The 21,953-nt window shown below is 44.5% G+C and overlaps 1 protein-coding gene across 4 annotated transcripts in view; it reads right to left on the bottom strand.

The window, feature by feature from the left end:
* Positions 1-13,837: 13,837 nt before the first annotated feature.
* Positions 13,838-21,953, bottom strand: part of CDH20 (cadherin 20, type 2) — a 133,668-nt gene continuing 125,552 nt past the window's right edge. For all 4 annotated transcript variants that reach the window (XM_014941060.1, XM_014941058.1, XM_014941059.1 and 1 more), the window contains 2 exons: positions 16,878-17,129; positions 13,838-15,456 (listed from right to left, as the gene is read on the bottom strand). In XM_014941060.1, coding sequence (XP_014796546.1) covers positions 14,957-15,456; positions 16,878-17,129 — 752 coding nt within the window. In that variant the 3' untranslated portion in view covers positions 13,838-14,956. The remainder of the gene's footprint in view (positions 15,457-16,877; positions 17,130-21,953) is intronic.

The raw sequence follows: 21,953 nt of genomic DNA, 5'->3' as shown, positions 1-21,953 counted from the left end.
TTAATTTTGGTTGTGAAAATAAAAATAAAAAAAATCAGTTATTGAAGATTATTTCTGTCCACTACAAACAGAAAGGCCCCAAAGTGTTGTCCCTCACTAGGAAAAATTCTTTTTCCCTTTAGCTTGGGCTATGCTGCTGCTGCCCCCAGCAATTTATAGTTATACTAATTCACATTATTGTTAACTACTTGCCTCAAAAAGCGCCAATAACTGAATGGATCACGGCATAGGATTGAAAGGGCTGTCTGTAACTTTGTTCTTCACTAGATGTGCTTATAACTTGGTGGTGCTGGCAGTCTGGACTGTGAGGTAAAGCTCGCTATGGGCAAAGAGGTGCAGCTCTCCTTGGAGGAGAAGAGCTACGTTAGTTGGAGCAACCTGAAGAGCAACCTTTTCGTGTTACAGGTCCCTTCCTGAAAACTAACTGGAGGAACATCACGTGCTATTTGTTAGCTTGGTGAAATCTTTCTGAATGAAGTGGCAGTTAAAGCATTTTTAAAGCAATTCTGGGAGAGGAATTGTTGTACACAGTAGCAGACACATGCCATGAAAGGTTCTCTAGCTTTTAAAATTTAAGATCCAAGCATCAGCCCTTGAGAGTAGTGTCTGATTTCCGTGAGAACAGGTGCTCTCACCATGACCGTGTCACCAGATCCAACCGGTGCCTGGAGCTGCAGAGATGGAGCCACAGGATCCGTGCCCTGAAAAATTCTCAGGGATCACCCAAAGCAGGCTGAGATGAGACAGACCTTTGTCTGTGGTCCCCTCCTCCTCACACTGTGCATTTGCCTTACAAGTTTATCAGCTTTCTCACTCGTTGGGGCAATCTGTCTCCTTGTGCACTATACAGCTGCTCGCCTTCCTACAGGCTGCTGGCTGGGAAGGTAAGATCCTGCATGAAGGGGATCCAGCCACTCTTAAACTTGTGTGCCTTTGGCTCACTTCTTTGTGGCACTATTCTGTTCTTGCTTCTTAGTTTTTTAAAAAGTTACATACAACCCCTGTGATGTGAGTCTGAGTAATCGGTCTGGCAACAGTACGCAGTTGGACTGGGAAGCTGAGTTGCACATCTAGTGTTGTAAAACGTAATACTGGCACCACCCCAGTCTGTGGCAATGAATAGACGGGGATTTCTTTTAAGTGTGGATACATTACCGTGACAGGAGGTGGGTTTTTTTCCCCTCTGTGTGTGTACACACGCACACAGATCATCACAAAAGGCTGATGATGGTGAATGCAATTTTTTTCACTGAGTGACAGATCCATCCAATGATAAGACCCTAGAGGAAATTGGTTCTGCAGTGGAGAATGGCCACTCTGCTGTTGCCGTTTGAATACACAAATGCCAAGATGTTTATACCCCACATTGCCATGGAGCATACATAGCACAGCTCATTACCTGGCTCATGTACTGGGAGCAGTACAGTTTGGTATTGTGGTGTTCTACCCTAGCACTGCTATAAAGCAGGGGTTACTAATCTGTGAAAAATGAGATTTTAGTGCAGCCAGATTACAGCTAATTAGCATGTGAACTTTTTCTCTGGGATAGGAGTATCCAGTAACCCATGGGGCCTCTGAAAGCTCATGCAAGAGAAGGATTGTAAGGACGGGGTGTATGTTTAAAATTGCACCTGTGTTTTTTCAAATGTTTGCAAATATTTTCTGAATCTGAAAACTGATCAGAAAGCACGTTCCTTCACAGAGCCTGCAACCCTTCAGCAGCTGAGAGATGCAGTGGCTGCACTTGGTGCAGACATTTCATGTGGATCTAAACAGGCCTGAGGGTTTGATTACATTTCTTTTTCTTATAGAAACATTCGCACCAATCTCTTCCTTGACAGATAAAACAAGATAAAACCATACACTGAATAGCCATTGCTCAATGTAGGGCTCGGAGCAGAGGGTAGATTATTTTCTTAAAGGACATGGTTCTGAGTCAGTGGGTGCTGAGTGTCATCTTTCCTCTGATACATATTTTATTGGATGAGGGTAAAGAGTTTTGCTTACTGTGTGTGGGAAATAGACTAGAAAGCTGTCTAGCAAAAGTGCTGAAAACTGCATTTCCTCATTGTTGAATGGCAGCAAGGTGCTTTTATGCCTCCTAGTTGCCTTTGGTAGAGGCAAAGTATTAATTCTAAAGAGCAAAGGGGGAGTATCAGTGTCCCGGTGTCACGGTAGGCATGATAGAGAGCCCTGTCGGAAGCGTTTGCCAGTGGAAATCTGGGTAATCAGGTGGGAGATGCTGTGTTTGCTGCTGCTCCAGAAGCGCAGGAGCCCGGCTGCCGGGTTAGCTGCGCTCCCTCGCCCTTGGGCTGCAGGCTAAGAGCTGGAGATTAACGGATTTGAGGGCCTGGGAGGGTCAGCTGGCTTTTGTCACTGGTACTTGGGGTTGTGCTAAGGGTGTGTTCGTGACCAGAGCATTAGGGGTTAATAGGACACCGAGAGATGTTTTAATATATGGTTAATTAGTTATCATGCAGGCTGATTGATTGCCTATCTATTAAATCTTCTGTTGATGGACTTGTAAAATGTATTACTCATCTGTAAAATGGTTATAACAGCTATAAATCATTTAAGAAACCTTATAATTCATTTATGAACCTATTCCTTTAGAGTAAAGTGGGATTGATCTTCATCTTCATGCCCTGTATTTTTAAATTACACATATGATGACAACACCTCACATGAGCATGTCTACCGTACCGGGCAACTTAATAGAAAGGATCCCATGTGTTTCACAGTGGCTACTTATTTTCCACTACAAGTTTGGGTCCTTGTCTTTGTGAATGTTATCACACTGCCTTTAAAGATGAGCTACAGGGCCTGTTGCAAAACCCAGTATAGCTATTGGAGCTGACTGGAACACAGCAATTTGCTCCGTTGGTGGGAATTACTGAGTTTTGGGCTGTTGCACTACCATGAGAACTGAAGTGTGTGGTCCTCTCCAGTGGAAGCTGCTGGGGTTCTCTGTGGTTTATGAGGAATAACATAAGCTGTTGGCCAACATAGTTTTGGTTTGATCAAGTTGTGGATAGGCTGGTTTAACCTGGTGGTACCCAAGGGCATTTCTGGCGTTGTGCTCACTTATATGCCTGTTTGTGGCGCTGAGCAATGCTTCCAGGGACTGTGAAAACCTGGGAGTGAAACATGTTGCATCTAAACGGCAGTGCTAAGGGACATGGTGTAGGGGAGGACTTTGTAGAGTAGGGTAGATGGTTGGACTCGATGATCCCAAGGGTCTCTTCCAACCTAGATGATTCTATGTTCCCAAACCCTCTTTTTCCCTCTCTGAGAGGGCAAGGGCTATCCCAGCTTTGGGCCATCCCATCATTGCCCTACGTTTGGCGAGACCCTGTGGAGGACTTGCAGACCCTTTTGCCTGACTCGGAAGCTGTGTGGCTAGGCTGACGGCATAATTCCGGCTATTTTTATGGCACACTTTCTGGCGTAATGTAGTTCTTTGTTCACAGCTGGGATGTGCAGTCTCTGAGGGAGATGTCGCACCTCCGGTGCCGCCGCTAGGTGCCAGTGTGTCCCGGCAGCACGCGCCGCGGTGCGGGCTCACCGGGGTGCGGGGGCTCTGCTGCGGCGGGAGCCTTGCGAAACTCGCCCAGGACTTTTCCTTTTTTTTCTTTGCCACCTCCACCCCCCACTTACCTCCAGATGTATCATCCAGCCGCACCGCTGCTGCTGGGAAGAGACTGCCAGGACATTTCTTAAAGGGAAATTTTCAAATGCTTCCCTCCCACCCCTTTTTGAAATCCATTTCCTCTCTCAGATTTTATTTATCTTTTCTTTTTTTTCTTTCCTTTTTTTCCTCCCTAATATTGCTCGAACATTTGATGGCTGCATTTTAAAAGCAGCCTGTAAGTTCATGAAGTGAACCAAGCAAAGAAACTGTACTGTATCGAGGAGAATGTTAATACATTTTGCAGAAAGGCTTTACAGACTTCAGATCCAGACAGGAAAGCAAGACCACTATAGGTAATATTAGCGTGGACTGTATCCCTTAAACACTTCTGTGCCGCTCTGCCACAGATGTGGGCTGCCAATGAGCAGCTGGTACCAGACCAGACCCTATGTAATTCCATGCAAGTCTCTATGCTGTGTGACAAAGATGTTTATGGCTGCTGGAGCGTATCATGTCTGATGCATCTTTCAGGATATTATTCACATAGGTCTGTCCTATGTCCTGGAGACCTTGTTCACTTGCAAATCAATTAAGAGTCCCAAATGAAACGTGTCTCATTATGGCATATACTACATTACGCCTCAGGACACGTTGTCATGAAGGCTGGACGTCAGAACATCGGTCCAACAAGCCATGCCAATTTCTCTCCCTGTCCTGTTAGCGCAGCGGGGTGTGATGTCATGAGGTGTCTGGAGGTGATGCTGACTCAGCCTGGGCTTCCTGGCACTATGCCCCTGAAACCCATCCTCTCTCAGGATGCATCAGCACCATAGAGCCTGTGCCTGTCTGATTTCTCTTTCCACGTGCCCTTCCCTCCTGTCAAGGGATTAACTTTAGGTATGAGATACTGAGAAAACCAGTCACTTCTTTTATAATAAAAACCTGACTCCAGGAGTCCTGGTCAGTGTTGCTGGCTTTGGGGATTTCATCATGGAATTCATGCAATCTGTGTGTTTTCATTAAAAAACCAGACTCCTAAAAAAGCAACTCAGCTTTTCAATTATTTAGAGAGGCAAGGTTTTCAGACCTGGGAGCTCTGGGCCGTGAGTTCCAAAGTTGCCAGTGTTACCGGCAAATTGTTAAAAACAAAATGATTTTTTTTTCTTAAAAGAAAAACATTACAATGAAGCAAAGGAAGTTTAATAATTTGGGGATAGGTGACTTGTGTTTTTTTGAATGTTTGTAACTGATATAAGTGTTCACTTCCACAAAAGCAACCCCAGGGGTACAGCAGGATTAACTGTCTTCCACGTCTCCTTCTAATTCCAGTATGATTTACCCTTACCATTAATACTTGGCATTAATGACATAAAGTCAATGATTTTTTGTTGTTGTTGTGCAACTTTTAGCTTCATTATTGAACACTTACCAGAGAAGGGCTTCTGGAAATGTTCAAATTAGCAAGCACAGGTATAAGGGTAGGGGGCCCTTTATCTTTTGCCCGTGGCTTTGCGTGACTGTGTAACCTCCTCACCTGCATCAGAAATTCCAGCACGAAGTAGCTGCTGCAGCCATCACCTTCTGTTCACCCTCAGATCTCTGTTCAGGCATTTCTAACATGGCCCTTACTTCACTGTCTGCCCCTTTTCCTCTTCAGCTAAAATGATGTGAAGTGGGATGAATGCTTTCCTATTATTGTTGTCCTGTCCTCTTGCTCTGAATGTGCTCTTTACAGGGATAAACTGAACATCCTCACAGCTGAATGCCTCCAGCTTCTCTATTCTGTCTGATTCCCAGCCTTTTTAAATAGTGCTTTCTGTCTGATGTGCCCCAAATCTCATGATCACACAGCAGCTCCCCTCCTGCTTCCCGCTGCTCTTGGATCTGCACAATCTGCAGCTCTGAGACACCACATCCTCCCTTTTCTTGTGAGATGCACTGCCCCTTAGTGAGAGTCCACTCTCCTACTTCATCCGTGAGCCCTTGTGTATTGGCTGACCCATTGTGTGGCTCATGAAGCAGCAGGGAGAGGCTGATTGCACCCCATGACAGTTTGGGATTGATGAAGCTTCTACGGGGTCTTGGTTCGTGATCAGGTGCATTTTGACCCACTCTGATGTTGGTGTTTCTAGATGGAGCCCCCCCACTCCAGCTATCATGAATCAATGTAGGTATTATTCACCGTGAGTTCTGTCTTGCCTGTCCCCTGCACATGACCCTCTTCTCAGCCGTGCTTGAAGCAGCTCAGCACTGAGAGAAATCCTGAGCGTAGTCAGAACAAACAACAGAGCCCTGAAGGCAGGAGCTTCCAGACTTCAGTTATAAACTCTTCTTACCCAAACACCTGCAAAATGTCACCAGGCTCCACAATCACTGCTGCAGTGTGTCAAGCCCCATTGCTTGTCGCAGGGAAAGCAAGGCTTTTCCCATTTTCAGAGTGATTCCTCTGGAGCCATTGTAGGGTCAGAGTGGACTTCATTAGCTACGTGGAGCATCAGGGAAGTCAGAAGGGATGAGGGGAGGCAGGAGGCCAGCAGGTGTAAGGGTGCAGGCGGCTCACAAGAAGTTGCATTAGAGCCCAACCACACTGCGGCTCCTGATTCCTTGCCTCATTTTCAGCAAAGGGAGACGCTCCAGCTTTTATAATGTATTGATTAGCAGGGAAAATAACGCGGTGCGCGGTGATGCTGTCTGTAGGGTCTCTCTGAGAAACTTTCCAGCCAAAACTAGGTCAGGTTTAAAAGCCTAACATGTGCACTGAAGCGCAACAGCAGTGAGGGAGATGACTTGTTCCCAGTAATGATATTTTAAACAAAAGGAAAGATCTGGCATTCTGTTTGTTTAATGGCTGCAAGCTGATCGGATATTTCACTACAGCTGTGTTTTGTGTTTTTAGACGCTATCACAGTATTTGCTTGCAGAGACAGGACAATGAGTTGCAGGCAGAGGCTGGCAGGGAGTATGCTACAGCAAAAGTAGCTAAATAGCATAATTTTTCTTGTTATAACTCTTATACATTGCAGTAGCCATTATCCACACACAAAATGAGATGCTCCCCTGGCCTTACCAGCAGAGTAGCTAAGGTGGAGGAGACCATTATCTATGATTTGTGGACGGGGATCTGATACTAATAGAATAAATGACTTGCTCCAGGTCTAAAGAATGTCTTGTATGAAACCAGTGCCACGTTCTTGCATCTTGTCTCAGTACAAATGTCTTATATTTAAAAGGTAGGCTGGCCAACTTGTTTTTGCCACGTGTCGGTTTGAACAGCAGAGGTGGTGGTAATTGGTGTTGATGGCAGGTGTATCCACTGGCAGTGGCAGGTCTCACTCACCTCCTTTCTGGGCTGTACACCCCTGGGAGGCAGCATGTGCAGCACTACAGGTACCTAACCCAGCAATCTGGGTTCCTCTGAGATGTTACTCTTCACTAATGTCTCCAGCACAAATGTCTCAGTGAAACCCCTCTTTATCCCTATTGGAGATGTGCAGTCAGAAGTCAGGATGCCCTCAGCGATCCCCTGGGCACCTCTGGTCCATGTGGACACCTCCTTGTGGCCAGCAGCTGATGGCCTGGGGAGAGAGAAACACTCTTCCAGGGGCCAACTCTTCCACTCCTGAGAAGGGTGTCTAAGGTAGTATGGTTTTCTTGCTGGGGAATCCTCCTCTGTCTTTATTGTTTATAGAAAGGGCTTAGACATTTAATTTTTAGACCTGGTCTACATTTTTCTGGATAAATGGGATCTGCTGTATTATTAGTCTCAAATCCTGCTGGGCTGCACCAAGACACTCAACTGATTTTCCTTAGCAATAGTATTAACGTGTAATATTCTCCAAGGGCTACTGACAACAGAGTCACCACACATCAAGGATGCTGGGCTGCTTCAGTAATTAATATTTGCTGCGTGCTTTGATGTTTTCAGAGAGAAGGCCTGACAAAGAAACAAAATATTGTGACTACAGCTGATAAAGTGAGACAAAGGGATGGATTAGGATCTGGCTTGCTACAGCATTTTTCTTGAGTCTATTCAGGTAGGCTTTAAGGGACCATGCATCACTACAGCCTGAGTGCCTTCCAGTAGTGCGTTAAGAGATGCTACCAACATCTGCTACTTGTGAGTCATCCTCCTTTTCCTCATTTCCCGGAGCTAGAAGAGTATGTGCTTTTTGAAAGGAAATATGCAGCTTTATATCCTATCTAGCATGTGCCTGGGGCCCTAAAATGCTTAGCAGTCTGCTTAAATAAATACTAAAACTCTTCACGTTCTTGTGCTACTTTAGAGTGGGTAGCAAAGATGGTTATCGCTGTGGTTATGCTGGGTGGAAAGCCACAACACAGAAACCTTGAAAATTCATGATACACATATGTAGGGTCAAAACCAGACCCCAAGTCTTGTAGTGCCTTGGGGTTGCTTGTTAGGGATGAGCTGGGAAAGCGCATATTTGGCAAGATGGCGTATTTGGGAAAGTGCATATTTGGCAATATGCAGCTTATACGAGGTTATGGCTGTTCACCCAAATGCCTTGCTCTCTGTGAGCCTAGATACAAAAGTACAATACTGGGATCATTAAGGAAGATTTTCAGCCTTCCCTTCTCCTTAAACAGACACGTTATTGGGGTGCTGCTGTACTGGTTTATACAGTCTAGCTCTATTTGTGGGAAGAAGCCATTTTCCTTACTGACATTAGTTTCTCTTGCTCCAACCTGCAAATGAATTCAGGGCTGACAAGGCACTGAGCCTAGCCCCCACCAGAAAACGCTGACAGAAAATGCTTGTTTTATTTGGTCTTATTCTGAGCAAAGCCAATAGTTTACCACATGTTTGAATATGTTGTTCATTTATCAAGCAGATCCATGAGATGGCTGAAATTTTTCAAGATAGATGAAGGAGGCTCAGCATCTTATAAATTGGTCAGTTTGGAGCTCTCACTGTGAGTGATGTTTCTAAAACGCTAACGTCATCTCTAATTTCTCAGAATTACACATAATTTATGTTGTGGTTGCTCAGTACTCTAACAGTTCAGGAAAACACTTTACAATTAACTCTGGTTGATAAGATTTAATAACAGCTTTCACACATTTTTATCCTACTCATCTGTTTTGGGTTGTAAATGCAACATTGTCTTTTGATTTCTTTAGTGGTCAGACAGCTGGCTGGATAGTTGTTGAGAGTTTCAAATACACAGGAGTCATGAAATGAAGTTTCCTTGGATTAGTTGCAGAACATTATTTCTCATTTAATCTATAGACATGTTTATATTATCAGTTAAAAAGTAACTTTATATCTCAAAACCAGCTCAAAATTCCACTGCCTACCTGCCATAGGCATAATTTACAAAGTCATAAGAGGAGGTTTGCTTAGATAACAGACTGTTGGGACAAGCTACCATTTCTACAACTATTTTCTCTGAAATTTTAGTCAGTTTTTGAACTTCTGTGTGCTTCCATTTATGTGTCTGTAAAAAAAAAACCCCTATGGTTATTCTGTACCAGATATGAGAGCCTTCACTGAGTTTTGCAAAACACTTTGCACTCTCAGGACAAGAGCATACAGTCTAAAGGCAGGATATGCATGTTTTTTCCTTGCTTCTACTGAACATCTTAAATGCAAGACACTTCTCTATGGACAACAGGCACAAGGCTATTAAGTGCACCATTAGGGAACGGGCCTCCTGGGGCATATGAATTTTCAAACTAACATCTTCGTATCTATAGGCCAGCCCCCATGGTATTCAGACAGCATACTGTCTTCTACATCAGCTCTTAAAAAAACCCACCACATGATTTTTAAAAATAATTGTGAAGTGACTCTCTTCACCCCGTCCACCATATATTACTCTAAGGTCTCTTGGGAAATATAGTATCAGCTTTGCACTGCTGCTTCTGCTCAGACCAGTGATGCAGGTGGCCTGGTTTGCCACCTCTGAGGCCAACGGTAAAATATTTTGCATGTCAGTGGGCACATGATCTTTAGAAGGTTGATACAGGAAAGCAAAGCTGAAAATGTGTCCCTAAAGCTTTGGTTTGGCAGTGAGACTCCCCAGCCCTTACTGCTTTCCTTGGATCGTAGCTCTGATTCCACCTCAGGTTCACTGCTGTCCCTGCTAATTTTCCTCTGTCTGTTTAGAGAGGATGCACTGATACAGATTATTACTGCATTACAGTCCAAATGAGAGGCAAATCACTGACCTCTATGCATGAGAATGAATCCCTGAGGCGATACAGCTGTTTTGTAGCAGTGGCTTGTCTTGGAGCACTCTGGTGGCATATGTGTTGCCCTGAGAGAGACAGGACACTACTGGGTGAAAGGCAGCTCCTCTTCTTCTAAGTGCTGCAGATCTCAGCAGGCACAAATTAGGATGTCTTGGACAGCCCCACTCTCTGTTTACACCAGCTGCATGTGAAGAGAATACGTGAAGGGCTATTTCTTGAGCAGGATGCGAAGGGCTGCCTCACACCCTGACAGACAAGAGGAGGGAGAGCAGCAACATATTTAGCTTGCAACAGTATGGATTTCCTCATATGCAATCCTCACTTGTTATTGAACCCATCTGCTTCTCCGGGGAGCAGCAGCCTCTCCTGGGTTTGGTCTAACTGATGGCTAAGCTGGCATAAACCAAAGTGATTGTCTGACAGAGCCTGAGCGGTAAGACCCAGCAGCACAAGGGCTAAAACAACTGAATCTTCTCAAATTTGAATTTGTCCAGGTCAGAACTTTTCTGGAGTCTGTCAGGCATCATTTGCGCCTCTTTTATGTGCCTCATTTCTTTTACTTATGGCCAGGATGGATAAGATGTGGTACATATGGAGGGCAGACCTCTGGGACCCATCTACTCCTCTGGTTTGATGGTTCCTGGGAGCTGTGGTCAGGCAGCAGGCAATGAAGCAGGTTCTAGTTTGTGCTATAGGACAGTTGCACCAAGCAGAATCCAAGCATACGCTAGTAAATCATATTTCAAGGTGACCAAAATATAACTTTTGGGTCCCCCAAGGATCTATGTCACTATTGGTTTTAATGAATGGTCTAAAAGGGGATTGTAGGCAGCAAATGTGACTGTGGCATAAAATGATTAGGAGCAATAAAAGCTGAAGGAGAAATGACAAAATCAAGAGGGACCTAATAAAGCTGGATAAATGGGCAATGCAGCAGCAAATGAAATGCAGTGTTGCAAGAAAATTTATGCCAGAAAGAATGATGTTAACTCTTTTTATGCATTCTTGAGTTCTCCGTTTTGCTCTGGGAAGAGCCAGGCTCTGACAGACAGCCTAAAGAGAGCTGCTATTCAGATCCTAGATGTGATGACCAACACAGTAAAAGAGATGGCAGGTCATGCAATCTGCCTAGACAAGAAATAGATGGGTAGTAGGAAGGGAAAAGAAAAACATCAGAGAGCATAGTGTTTGCCCATGGTCACTTATAATACCAAATATAGAGCAGAGGTCTTCAGACTGTCATGCCTAGGGCCAGACACTGAAAGGCATGGATAAATCCCACAGGCCAGGCCATTAACTGAGAGAGAAGCACCTCCAGAGGGGCATAGCATCATACAGATGGCCAAGACAGGGTGAGTGAATCACTCTTTGTCTAGCCCTGCTAGTTTGAGGGACAGTTTACATGGGTTACTCAGGCCATATGCTCAATTTTTCAGTGGCTGGAATTAGTAAAATGACTGTTATTTCTTTCCTCTGAACCATTTATTTTGGACACAGCTGAGACTAGGGGATTGCTCCTGGGTGGTAAGTCCTTTTGTTTTTTCCTGGCAGCTGTGGTAGAAAAATACAGGGGGACTGGGGACAGTGGTGAGGGCGTATACGATCTTGGGCTGACCCTCTGGCATTTCTGCCCTTACATCAGGGCAGTGGGTAGAATGTGGGTCCCACACAGGACTGGGGCTTTCACTTTGAGGTGTTTGCTTGTGTGACAAAGCCCAGTTCCTCCACCATGGCAGGCTGAGCTCCCTGGCTGTAAACCAATAGCAGGTTTTATGTAGTGCTCCAAATGTCCATGGACACTGCCAGGGCTGGCCTTGAGGAGCCCCAAGGCAGAAGACTGAGGACCTGCACGATCAGCGTGTTTGTTTCACTGACAGCCAGTGGCATCAGACCTTTCCATTGGGCTTAGAGTCTTCTCCCCTCTTCTAGTTTGGACCAGGCCTGCTGAGCCCTGGTATGTCCATGAATGGATCTTTTTTATATCTCATCAGTAAAAACAGAGCATTCTTCAGTTTTGTTTGTGGGAGGGTGATAGATGAAAGTGTTGTTTGTTTGCATAGAGATTTCACAGGCTGCAAAAACACAGTCACCTGTTCCATAAAATTAAAAAGAAAAAAAAGAAAAAAAAAAAAAGTCATGCTGCCAAGTGCCTGCTAAACACCAGCTGGTAAGTGTCACAACATCAAGCTGTCCAACTATTGACTGTGCTCACAAGCTGAGGCAAACCCAAGGAGAATCAGATAGCTTAACGGTGACGTGCAGCTTAGGAAGGTGGGCTCAGAGCCCATTCTGTCTCCAGGCTCCCCTGTGGTGCAGGTCCAAGCACCTAACAAAAGTGCCTTTGGTCCTTCCCAACTGGGTGACACACAGCCCAGGAAACTGGTCTGAGCTGCTGTGTAGCCTCTCTTGCAGAGGCCAGTGCTGCGGCCTTCTGTGGAGTAAAAACTGACCCTGGAACAGCATGTCCTGGGAAAACCCTCAATAAACACAGTAAGTATCTTCAAACTGAAGACACCCACTGCATTTCTGGACTGCATTTCTACCCCTCTTCCTAAACCATTCCTAAACTCTTCCATAAACCATTGTGGTGTCAGGACACGAAGAACTACCCAGAGACTTTTTGTTATTGTGGATTGTGTCTAAAGGGAGAGACAGTAATGGGCTGAAAATAGCAAACTGTTGCTCCACAGAGGGATGGAGTTGTCCATGTGCATTGCAGGCTTGTATGGCAGCAAGGGGTACTTGGCTTATACTTCCTAGGGAAGGCTTTCACATTGAATATACTGACACAGTGGAAGATTGCCTAGAAAGCCTTAACATTCGGGGGTTTTAAGAATAAACAAGTATCTGCTTAAAATATATAAAACTGATGATTAATTCAGACAGAGAAGTGGTGGAATATATGTCCTCTCTATCTTCCCTCCTGGCCGCATATTCTGTCATTCCTCTTGTGTCAGGAGGTGAGGAAGCTCTCAGAAGTCTCTCAACAGCAGTTTTACATACTCTACACCACTTCCTTGAACATGGTGGTTGCAGTTATTTGTCTAGTGTTATAAAATCAACATGACATGGGAGGGTAAGTGGTACGGGATGAATGAAAGAACCATGATCACATATTTTTTGGTGCTGTCTGCAATGGTGTACAGCAGGTTCAGGTTCAGATGACAGGCAGCACAGGTTTTCATCACATCAGTTGAGCAAATGTTTGAGAAGTCACTAAAACTTTTTTTCCTTGTTGTCTACCTGGCTTTCCAGGGGTGCATGACTTTGTACGAGTCTCTGTGAAAACATGGATCCTGTCTTAAATTGGTACAGCCAAAGACTAGGTGGAGGCAGCAGTGTTTTGTGCACATCTGTAACAGCAACTGAGCACAGTATGCGTAAGGTAAAAGTGTGGTAACTGAGTGGTTATGGCTGCACATCTATTTTCTGGTCAGTTTTGAGATGAGTAGAGCCTTTAGCTAGGAAGAAACCTCCAAGTGCCATTGTGAACTTTCACCATCTTCCATGAAACTTGTGTTATTGTAATTTATCCAAACCTTCTCATTTACATATGTAAATGAGACAATATCCAGGCTCAAAACTTTGATTGCAGAGTAAGAATGACCACAAATGCATATTGCATGTTACAATCTATCATGTCTGAGAAGGCATGACAGGGCAGTGTAACTGGTTTCCAAGCTTCTCAGCGCCCCAGCTGTAATGTTTCAAAAAGTCAGCCAAGAGTTTTGATTCAATGTAGTTGGAATAGAACAGTAACTAGCCTGGTGGGCTCCACATGGGCTGATTCATGGCTGAAGACAATGTCTGAGTGAACACTGAGCAGATAATCTGCTCAAACCGGGAAACTGAAGGCTTGTTTCCTTGACGTTCCTTGATGCTGATGAACCACTTTTTCTTGATGCTCAAGGCATGTGACTGTAAAGCCACAAATAAACACTACATGCTCAGTGCAAGGTAGTCAACAAATTGCCATCAGACTTTCCCTTCTGTTTAAGTTTTATTAAAAGAGGTGCTAAGGTACTGTACTGTATGCAGTACATCATATTTATTACCAAAATTAACAAATATACAAAACTTATACATGTAATTTTCTTACATCCATTTATTGGTCTATAATACTGCATTTGTTCAAGTAGGTTATCTACAGTATGTAAACATCCCTTGGATTGACCTCACACAGATTAGGAAAGCCCATCTAACCCATGTAGTTACCAAATATAGCTTTTTCTTTTTTTTTAAATTTATTTGGCTTTCATTGGTAGAATCTAATCTTCACATTTGGCACATGGAAGAGACATCTACAGTGCAAAAGAGGCAGATTTTCTGGTTTTGTTCTGAGCAGTTTAGCGGAGTCATAGTTTTAAAGGAACCGAGAATAAATTTACACAAACTTGATTGGAGATGGATTAGTGTTAACACCAATGACTCATAGATCAGCCATTAAACTAGAGCAGAAATTCAAAGCCTCTTCCCCAGCCCTTTTGGCCAGGTGGAAAAAAAACCTCAGCCTTGTTTCTAAAGGATTAAAAAAGGACTCTGTTAGCAACAGAGAGAGGAGGTTTAGTTTACAAAGAGCCCTCTGAGATTCCAGTTTCAATTTTCTGCTTTGTGGGATTTTTTTTTTTCCTCTTGTTAGCAAGCAATTTTTTTTTTTTTCCTTTTTAACAGGGGAAAAATAACCAGTGGGGAACCGCTTTTCTGTGCTGGCAATTTCTCAGTGAGTTGAAGATTACAATTGGAGTTTACAGATCTTTGAACCCAGACATATAGAGCTCAGTAAGCTGCCGTGTATGAGGGAAGAGAGAAAGGGAGAGAGAGAAAGAGAGTAATGTCATTATATTCCAGGAGTGGAGCTTTCCAATTTTGCTGTAAAAACCAGGGAAAAACTTTCTTCCTTCTGCTTCTCATTGTTTCAAAAATGTGACTTAATTTAACTGAGTAAAGCTGATCCAGAGAGACCTTCATTCGCACCCTTCTTCCCATTCTCACCCAAGCACCGTATTGCTATTGTTTAGGAGGCCTCACCCATGTCCATGGAAGCATCTGATGAGAATGGACCTAACCGGACACCGTTTCGTGTGGAAACCCCTCTGCGCTGCTCCTCCGTTACCACAGAGCCCCGCTGCTGTCCGTGGCACCGTACATCTCCGCCAGCTTTTTGAAGCGCGGCCCCCAGTCCGTCAGGTAGTCGTAGCTCTGGTCTGAGTCTGTTGTCACCGACTGTAGGGAGCTGAGCGACTCCGCCACCGAGCCGTTCCCTTCAAACATGTATGTCTGCAGGGAGTCGAAGGGAGGTGCCCACAGGTCCATGTCAGCTTCATACAGCTTGGCGAGCACGTAGTTGTGGACGTTGTTGTCCATGATGCACGCCTGAGGCACGTATCGGGAGAGGCTCTCTATTTCAGGGAGCATGTCCTGCCGGTTTTTCACCACCAGCTGGGCTTCCCGTGGGTTCCACATGGCGGCTATATCGAAAGCCTCCGTGTCCTCCTCCCCACCGCCCTCATCATCGTACCTGACGATGTTCTCGTGGATGTTCTCCTCCTCGTCAATGATGTACGGCTGCTTACGCTGGCGCCGCATGGAGAGGATGAGGAGTACTAGCACTGCAGGAGGCAACCGAGATATGGGGCCATCAGCAAGGGGGAAGTTCTTGTAAGAACTTTAGCCTCTCTGCTGCCCTGTTTTCCCCTTGGTGAGCCCAGCCAGACCCTTGGATTTAAAGAGCTGTGGTGTTTGCGGGTGGAGGGCTGTTGAAATCCCCTACCCTCCAGTCAAGGTGAGTAGCTTGAGGTTCTGCTAATCTGTCCCTTCTCTCAACTTAATTCTTAACTCTTGGTGACACTTGTGACATGTACAGTGCTTGCAATGCTTTTGCTACTTTTAAGCTAGCCAGATCAGGTATCAGTAGCAGTTTGCCTGCAGTGGCTCACAGCTCCATAGAGATATTTTTTCCCCACTGTGTAACTGGATTCTGCAACCTGCTGTGGGGATGCCTCTTGGGCTGGGTGCTGCATGTGACATAGATGGATGGTGCCAGTGTCCTATGGTGATATGTTTGCCTACAGGGAGCTAGCCCCCTAGTCTGCTCCAAAGCATTTTTGTGTTTATCATTTGCCTTGGGCTGGTTAGACCTACTGTCAGTTGCCCCGTGCTAACAGGATGCAGATGCTCCTTACCATGGGAAGAAGTGGTCATATGGGCAGCAGAGGCCTTTACTATTGAAAACGTGTCATCGCCTGGTGACTGTATTTCCAGGGGTAGAACTCAGCAAAGTTTTTGAATGCTGACATTTTTGACTGAGGTATCTAGGCTCTGTTGAAGAACCAGAATTGAAGTACTTTTAAAGAATTTTTCGTTCAGATGCTCATCAAACTGGGTCCTATGAAATTTCAGAGAATGTGTGTTTTGAACTAATATCTCATGACTCTAGATAGTGAATGAAGGAACTTAAGTTCTTTTGATACTGTAGACATAGAAGGCTGGGCAAGAAAAGGATGAAATTTATTTGTGGAGACTGAACGCATGCAAGGTGCTCAGCCTCATTAGAACAATACAGGCACCATTTAAATGTAGTGTCTCAAGGAAAAAGGATGAAGGTGGGGATTTCTCCTGCCAAAAGACAAGAGGTGAAACTAGACTTACCACTCCTGGTTCCTGTGAGATCGTACGATCAGAAACTGTTGAGGATGAGCAAGTAAGCTGTCCTCATCCACAGCTCTCTACTTCCTTCCAGCATACCCCTTCCAGAAAAGCAGGGCCCTGCTAGCACCCTAGCACTTTGGAGATCTGGGAGAAATATTTGCAGGCCATATTTTTTCCCCATTCCTACACCCCAGGTTCTGAAGCCATAAACAGCTGACTACACCATCTGGTCCTTGATTTAGCCTTTTAAGTATGTGTGTGTCTACATATATACATGTACATAGATGTGTGTGTGTGTTTGTATCCTCCAGCTTTGGAGGAGGACACCTCCTGGCCAGCACTAAAGAGTTTTTCCCCTCCCAGGAAGAAGCCAGGGGTTTACCTAGGAGGACAAAGATGCAGGCGAGGATAGCAATGAGCGCCCCTCTGCTCAGGCTGACGGGGAGGACGTAGGCCTCCGCGTTGCAGGACATCACCATGCCGTCGTCATCGCAGCTGCACACGTGGACGGTCAGCGTGCCCGTGCTGCTCAGCACGGGGCGGCCGTTGTCGCTGATCAGGATGGGGAGGTAAAAGGTGTTCTGCTCGTGTTGTCTGAACCCAGAGCGCCTTGTCAAAATCCATGCTGTATTGTCTAGGGGTGGAAAATGAATGGAGAGGAGAGCTTATACGCCAAGCAAATATATTCAGCAGAGAAGAAAGGTTAAAAAAATCAGCCCTAGACCCACATCTATTTGTCTTCTCTCTTTTTTACCTTTGTTTTTTATCAGCTTGTCATTAATGGGCACTTTGCCTGCCCTATTCCAGTAACTTCCCAGGCCATAGCTCCAAACCTGCAAGGCATACACACCTTACAAATTGCCTTTACCCCTTCTGACATAAAGTGCCCCGAGCAAACTCGTAGCCTTCAGATTTAGCTAAAAGAGCTTTCAGAAGGCAAGGCAGAAACAAACAGTTGAAGGCAACTTGCAGTCCCTGTTTGTTCATGCTCAGCAGCTTTTCTAGACCTCACGCCTAAGTGCTGCCACCATTTTGGAGATGCTAGTGTATAGCCCTTGTGGACATGTTAAGCTTCTCTTTGTTTTTTGATGCATGGTGTGGCCATCTGCTCAAGGCAATGAGGAGACAAAGGATAAACCCAGCTTGCTATCCTAGAGCAGTGAGTTGAAAATTTGCAACTAAACGTTTTTCAGTGAAATGCATGCAATTTCATTGGCACTTCTGCCATTGAAAAAAGTTGGAATGCTTCATGTCATCATTTGTCAGAATTTTTCTGCTTTGATTTGACCATTCTGCTTCATTTAATGTGACTGCTTTCTGTAAGAACTTGAATCAAAATGAATCAGAATGATGCTGCTGAAACAAAACAGTACGAGAGTGACCTAACAGCCAGTTGCTGTTGGTCATTTCAAGGGAAATTCCTACCTTTGGGTTTTTTACCTCCATATTCAGCATGTTTTTTAATATGTCAGAATTTCCCAGTGGCGTTTGAATTCCTGTCTACCTCCTGACTCAGATTCCTCAGACTGTGCACCAAGTTTCTTAATCAGAAAGAAACTGGATTCAGGAATTTGTTCTTCTCAGTTCTCATCTCAGGAATGCCAAGGCAAAATCTCTGGAGATCAGTGATGATTTTTTCAGCTCTGACTTTCAAGCTTTTTGGCCTCAGAGCCTTTTGGAAAGTGTCAGACTGAATGTCTCCAATGTGATCTGGGCCACCAGGGAATCTATAGGAACCTGCAGGAAAATTGGTGCTTGTTACAAACCTGTCTGCAAATCTTGGACCCCAAGATAAATGGGGAACACAGGTACTTTTTCTCTTTGGCAGACCTACAAGCCCTCACCCTGTGCAGTGATGCCGTGGGACTGCTGGGAACTGAGCTTCATGTAGTTTCTTTGACTTAGTTTTGTTTCCTGTTCCCTTGGTTGAAAAGAGATCACAATCTGGCCATCTGCATCTCCAGGTTGTTACCAATGTATATTTGCTACACTTGGAAATGCAGGATGCCCATCAGCTGTTCCCGGTTGGACTGGCTCAATGGAGCTGCTGCCTGGAAATGCCAAGAAACCCTCCAATCAGCAGCAGACTGTGAAAAACCCCAAAATATCAACAAGGTGATGTTCCATTTCCTTATTATTTCCCTGTCAATTCACTGCTAAACTTTAAATCTTGGGTGATTTTCTTCAGTGCAGGGACTCAGGTTGCATGCAGGTAAATCAGCTGTATTATCTGCTGTAGTCTGAACATCAGAAATGAGTGATGTCTTTTAGGACTGAAATTTGGAATGTTACTTACAGTGAGCTATGAAATATATGCAAACTCAAGCTAGACTTGCTAGACTTGCCTGCTAGACTTAAATTATGCTCCAAGTTCCATACTTTGTGCTGCAAATCTTACAGCATCAGGAAGTACTGGTGCACGTAAGTATTGAGATGTCGGGCTCCACAGTTCGTGAGATTAGTTTGAATTTGTGACATGTTCTTAAAAGGAATCTCAGAGTCTTTTATTTCTTGCACGTCAATGACATTTCGAGATTTTACTCTGAAAGCATAAAATTCTGCAGTGTGCGTGCATGTCTGTATGAGAATATATAGTGAAACTGTAGTGTCTCGGTAAATCACATGATCTTAAGAGCTGGAGCTTTGAGGAAAAAAACACAAGGTGCAAGATGAAATCCCAAAAACTGATTATGTGTCAGTGTTTACTGATTTCACCCGCTGGAGCGTGGACATAGATAATTTTCAGGAATGTGTCCCAAAACCCAGCAGGAAGCAGCACCCTGTGGCTCCCATAGCTCCTGGGCAAGGGGTGTGCTGTGGCTGGGAGCCCTCACCTCCTGCAAACCTCCCCCTCCTCTCTTCTGGGGCACACACAAGTGCTTTCTCTCCCTTGGGCTGTTTATATGCCCTCTAGTATGTGCTCCCCAGCTATTAATATCACATCGTTTCATCACTGGGCCTACTTTAGCCAGAGGAAAAGCAGCCCAAAGGGCAGAAAACGGAAAAGTGCCTGCATTTATGCAGCGTCAATGGAAACGTCTGAGTCATCTTAACAGTGTAGTAATTTGGTTGCATTTCTCTTTCCTGGGTGAAAGATTCACTCTCTTTAAACTGACCTACAATAGAAGTCACCACTTCTATTCGGGTGACAGCAAACCTTCATTTAATGTAAAATTGCTCTTTGTGAGGGAAAAAGACTTCATTATTTTGAGCTGGTCATACTTTGCGTGTAAAGAAAGTCACAGGCAGTGAACCTGACTGAAGCTGTGCAAAATCAGCCAGTGAGAGATCTCAAGTGTTTTTAACCAGAATTCCTTTTTCAGGCCAAAACCAAGTTTCTATAATCAACTATTGAAAGGTATATACATATATATGTGTATATTTTTGATGTGATATGCTGACCGTATCCCCCTAGGTCTTAAATGGTTTTGGTGATAAAATTCTCTTGGTGGAACTCGGCGTTACAGTTTGGCTTTTTTGCTTTGTTTTGCTTTGTACTGGGCAGGTGTCCAAATCGTCCCTAAAGAATTGTTCTACCTGTTACTCTGCAACTGCAATCCGTTGGTGCCAAAGCTTCTTGTGTGACTCATCAAAAGCCAATGTGATTTGATGTGCTACTGCAGAGCGAAGGACATGCTGAAATGTGATGCAGCATGGTAGAAGCTAGAATACACAATTTTCTTTCAAATTTGATATCCACTAAGCCCCAGCCGCGCAGAGAAAAGGGCTTGTGAGGATATGAAAGCCCCTATTATACTAAAAAAAAAAAAAAAAGCAAGCAGGATAGGAATGCGTATTTGCATTACAGCTTCCAACTCGGTGTCTTTGACTCGCAGAGGGGTGGATGGTAGCACTTTGCTACACCACTGAGCAGAGGCAGTGAAAACTGCAGCATGGTGGGTCCTGTGCCTCTGTCATCAGTAGGAGGTGAAAGCTGTAATTCCCATGGCCATGCAGGCTGGTGGTTTTGAGAGCAAATCATGGAGCTTCTCCTTCCTGCAGTTTTCTGCCCCACTGGAAGTGATGTACCTCCCTGGAGAGGTCAGGGGAATTAACCACTGTGTAGGTCCAACCCCCAAGATCAGAGATAACCATTGCTCTTCTCACAAGAAAGGCTTCTTTCTGTGTCTGTGCGAGAACTGGGGATGATTAGCCCTGAATTTCTGTTAGTTTTTAGAAACTAATTGTAATAATTATGAGGAGTTAGGAAAAATATTAAGAAATGTTTCACCAGGAGTGGGCAAAAGACCAGAAGGAAGAAGGCATTACAGATGCCACCAACTTGAGGAAGGGGTCACTTTTTTTTCTTGGCGATTTACAGGTCACTGCTTCTGTGCTCTGCCAAAGTGTGAGGTAGACCACGGTTTTAGGGAAGGATGAAATAGCTAAAAATTTTCCTAGGAAAAATTTAAATGCAATGGGGAGGACTGCTAGGGGTTTCCAACGGCAGGCTGGGCGGTGGTATGGCACTGATGCTTGCACCCATTAAAATGGCTACTCTCTTCACCAGTTCCTGGTACGTAAAGACAGAGGACAGCAGTTAAGAGTCAACAGAAGATCAGCTCGGACCTTAATCTGGAAACGCAGTAAGTTTATTTTGTTGTTCACCCCATTCTTACACCAAGCCTCTTTTGCCAACTTCTTCCCAGCACAATCTCACCTGGATGTGGAAGCGGGGGAAGATGGCTTGCTAATGTCCTACTTTAGTAACTGAAGAGATGGAAGACCCCACCTCAATTCCCTGCTTCTTCACATATGTCCTATACAGCCTTAGGAAGTCCTTTAGGCCCAGATCTTTGCAGATACTTTCATGTCTATATCTCCCACAGATTTTACTGAACTCAAAGGGAACCAGGCGTGTAAGTAGCTTAGTTTCTCCTTGCCCAAATCCCTGTCTATAAAGTGGAGAACAATAGGATTTCTCTGTCTGCCAGAGATACGTGGGGAATGAATAGACTGAAGGAGTTCTCAGAGACTAAAATGACAAGGGCCAAAGAAATATGTAAAACAGCTCATCAGAATGCAAACTGTGATCTATCTGTTGCTCAGTAATTCACACTGAGGTTCATACAAGGTTTTAATTGTTGCCAGGAAGGCTGCATGTCTTGTGGTTTCTCTTACTGCTCTATTGGACAAGCAAGTAATCAGCACAATTGGTAATGTTAATAGCGCCTGCCCACAGCCTGGGAAGCGTTGCTGTCTCGTGTTTACGTGCACAGGCTGTGACTAGCAAGGTGAGTTCTGTTTCCTGTCTTGCCACCCTGTGACATACAGTAGAGTTACCCTCTCTGTGACTAAGTCATGTAATTTATATAGTCCTTAGTGGTCCCTAGATGAAAATATAGATATAAATTATTGTTGCTGAAATGACTACTGCATGCCAAATTGCTGAGGCAGTAAATTAATCCTTAATGTGTATATTTCAAATAGACAGTGGTTTGATACTTAACGTTTTTAT

Source organism: Calidris pugnax, unplaced genomic scaffold, assembly GCF_001431845.1.
Source record: "Calidris pugnax isolate Ruff unplaced genomic scaffold, ASM143184v1 scaffold8, whole genome shotgun sequence".
In the NCBI taxonomy this organism is placed as follows: Eukaryota; Metazoa; Chordata; class Aves; order Charadriiformes; family Scolopacidae; genus Calidris; species Calidris pugnax.
Note: the sequence above shows the minus strand (reverse complement) of the source record. Positions and strands in the feature narration are given on the sequence as shown.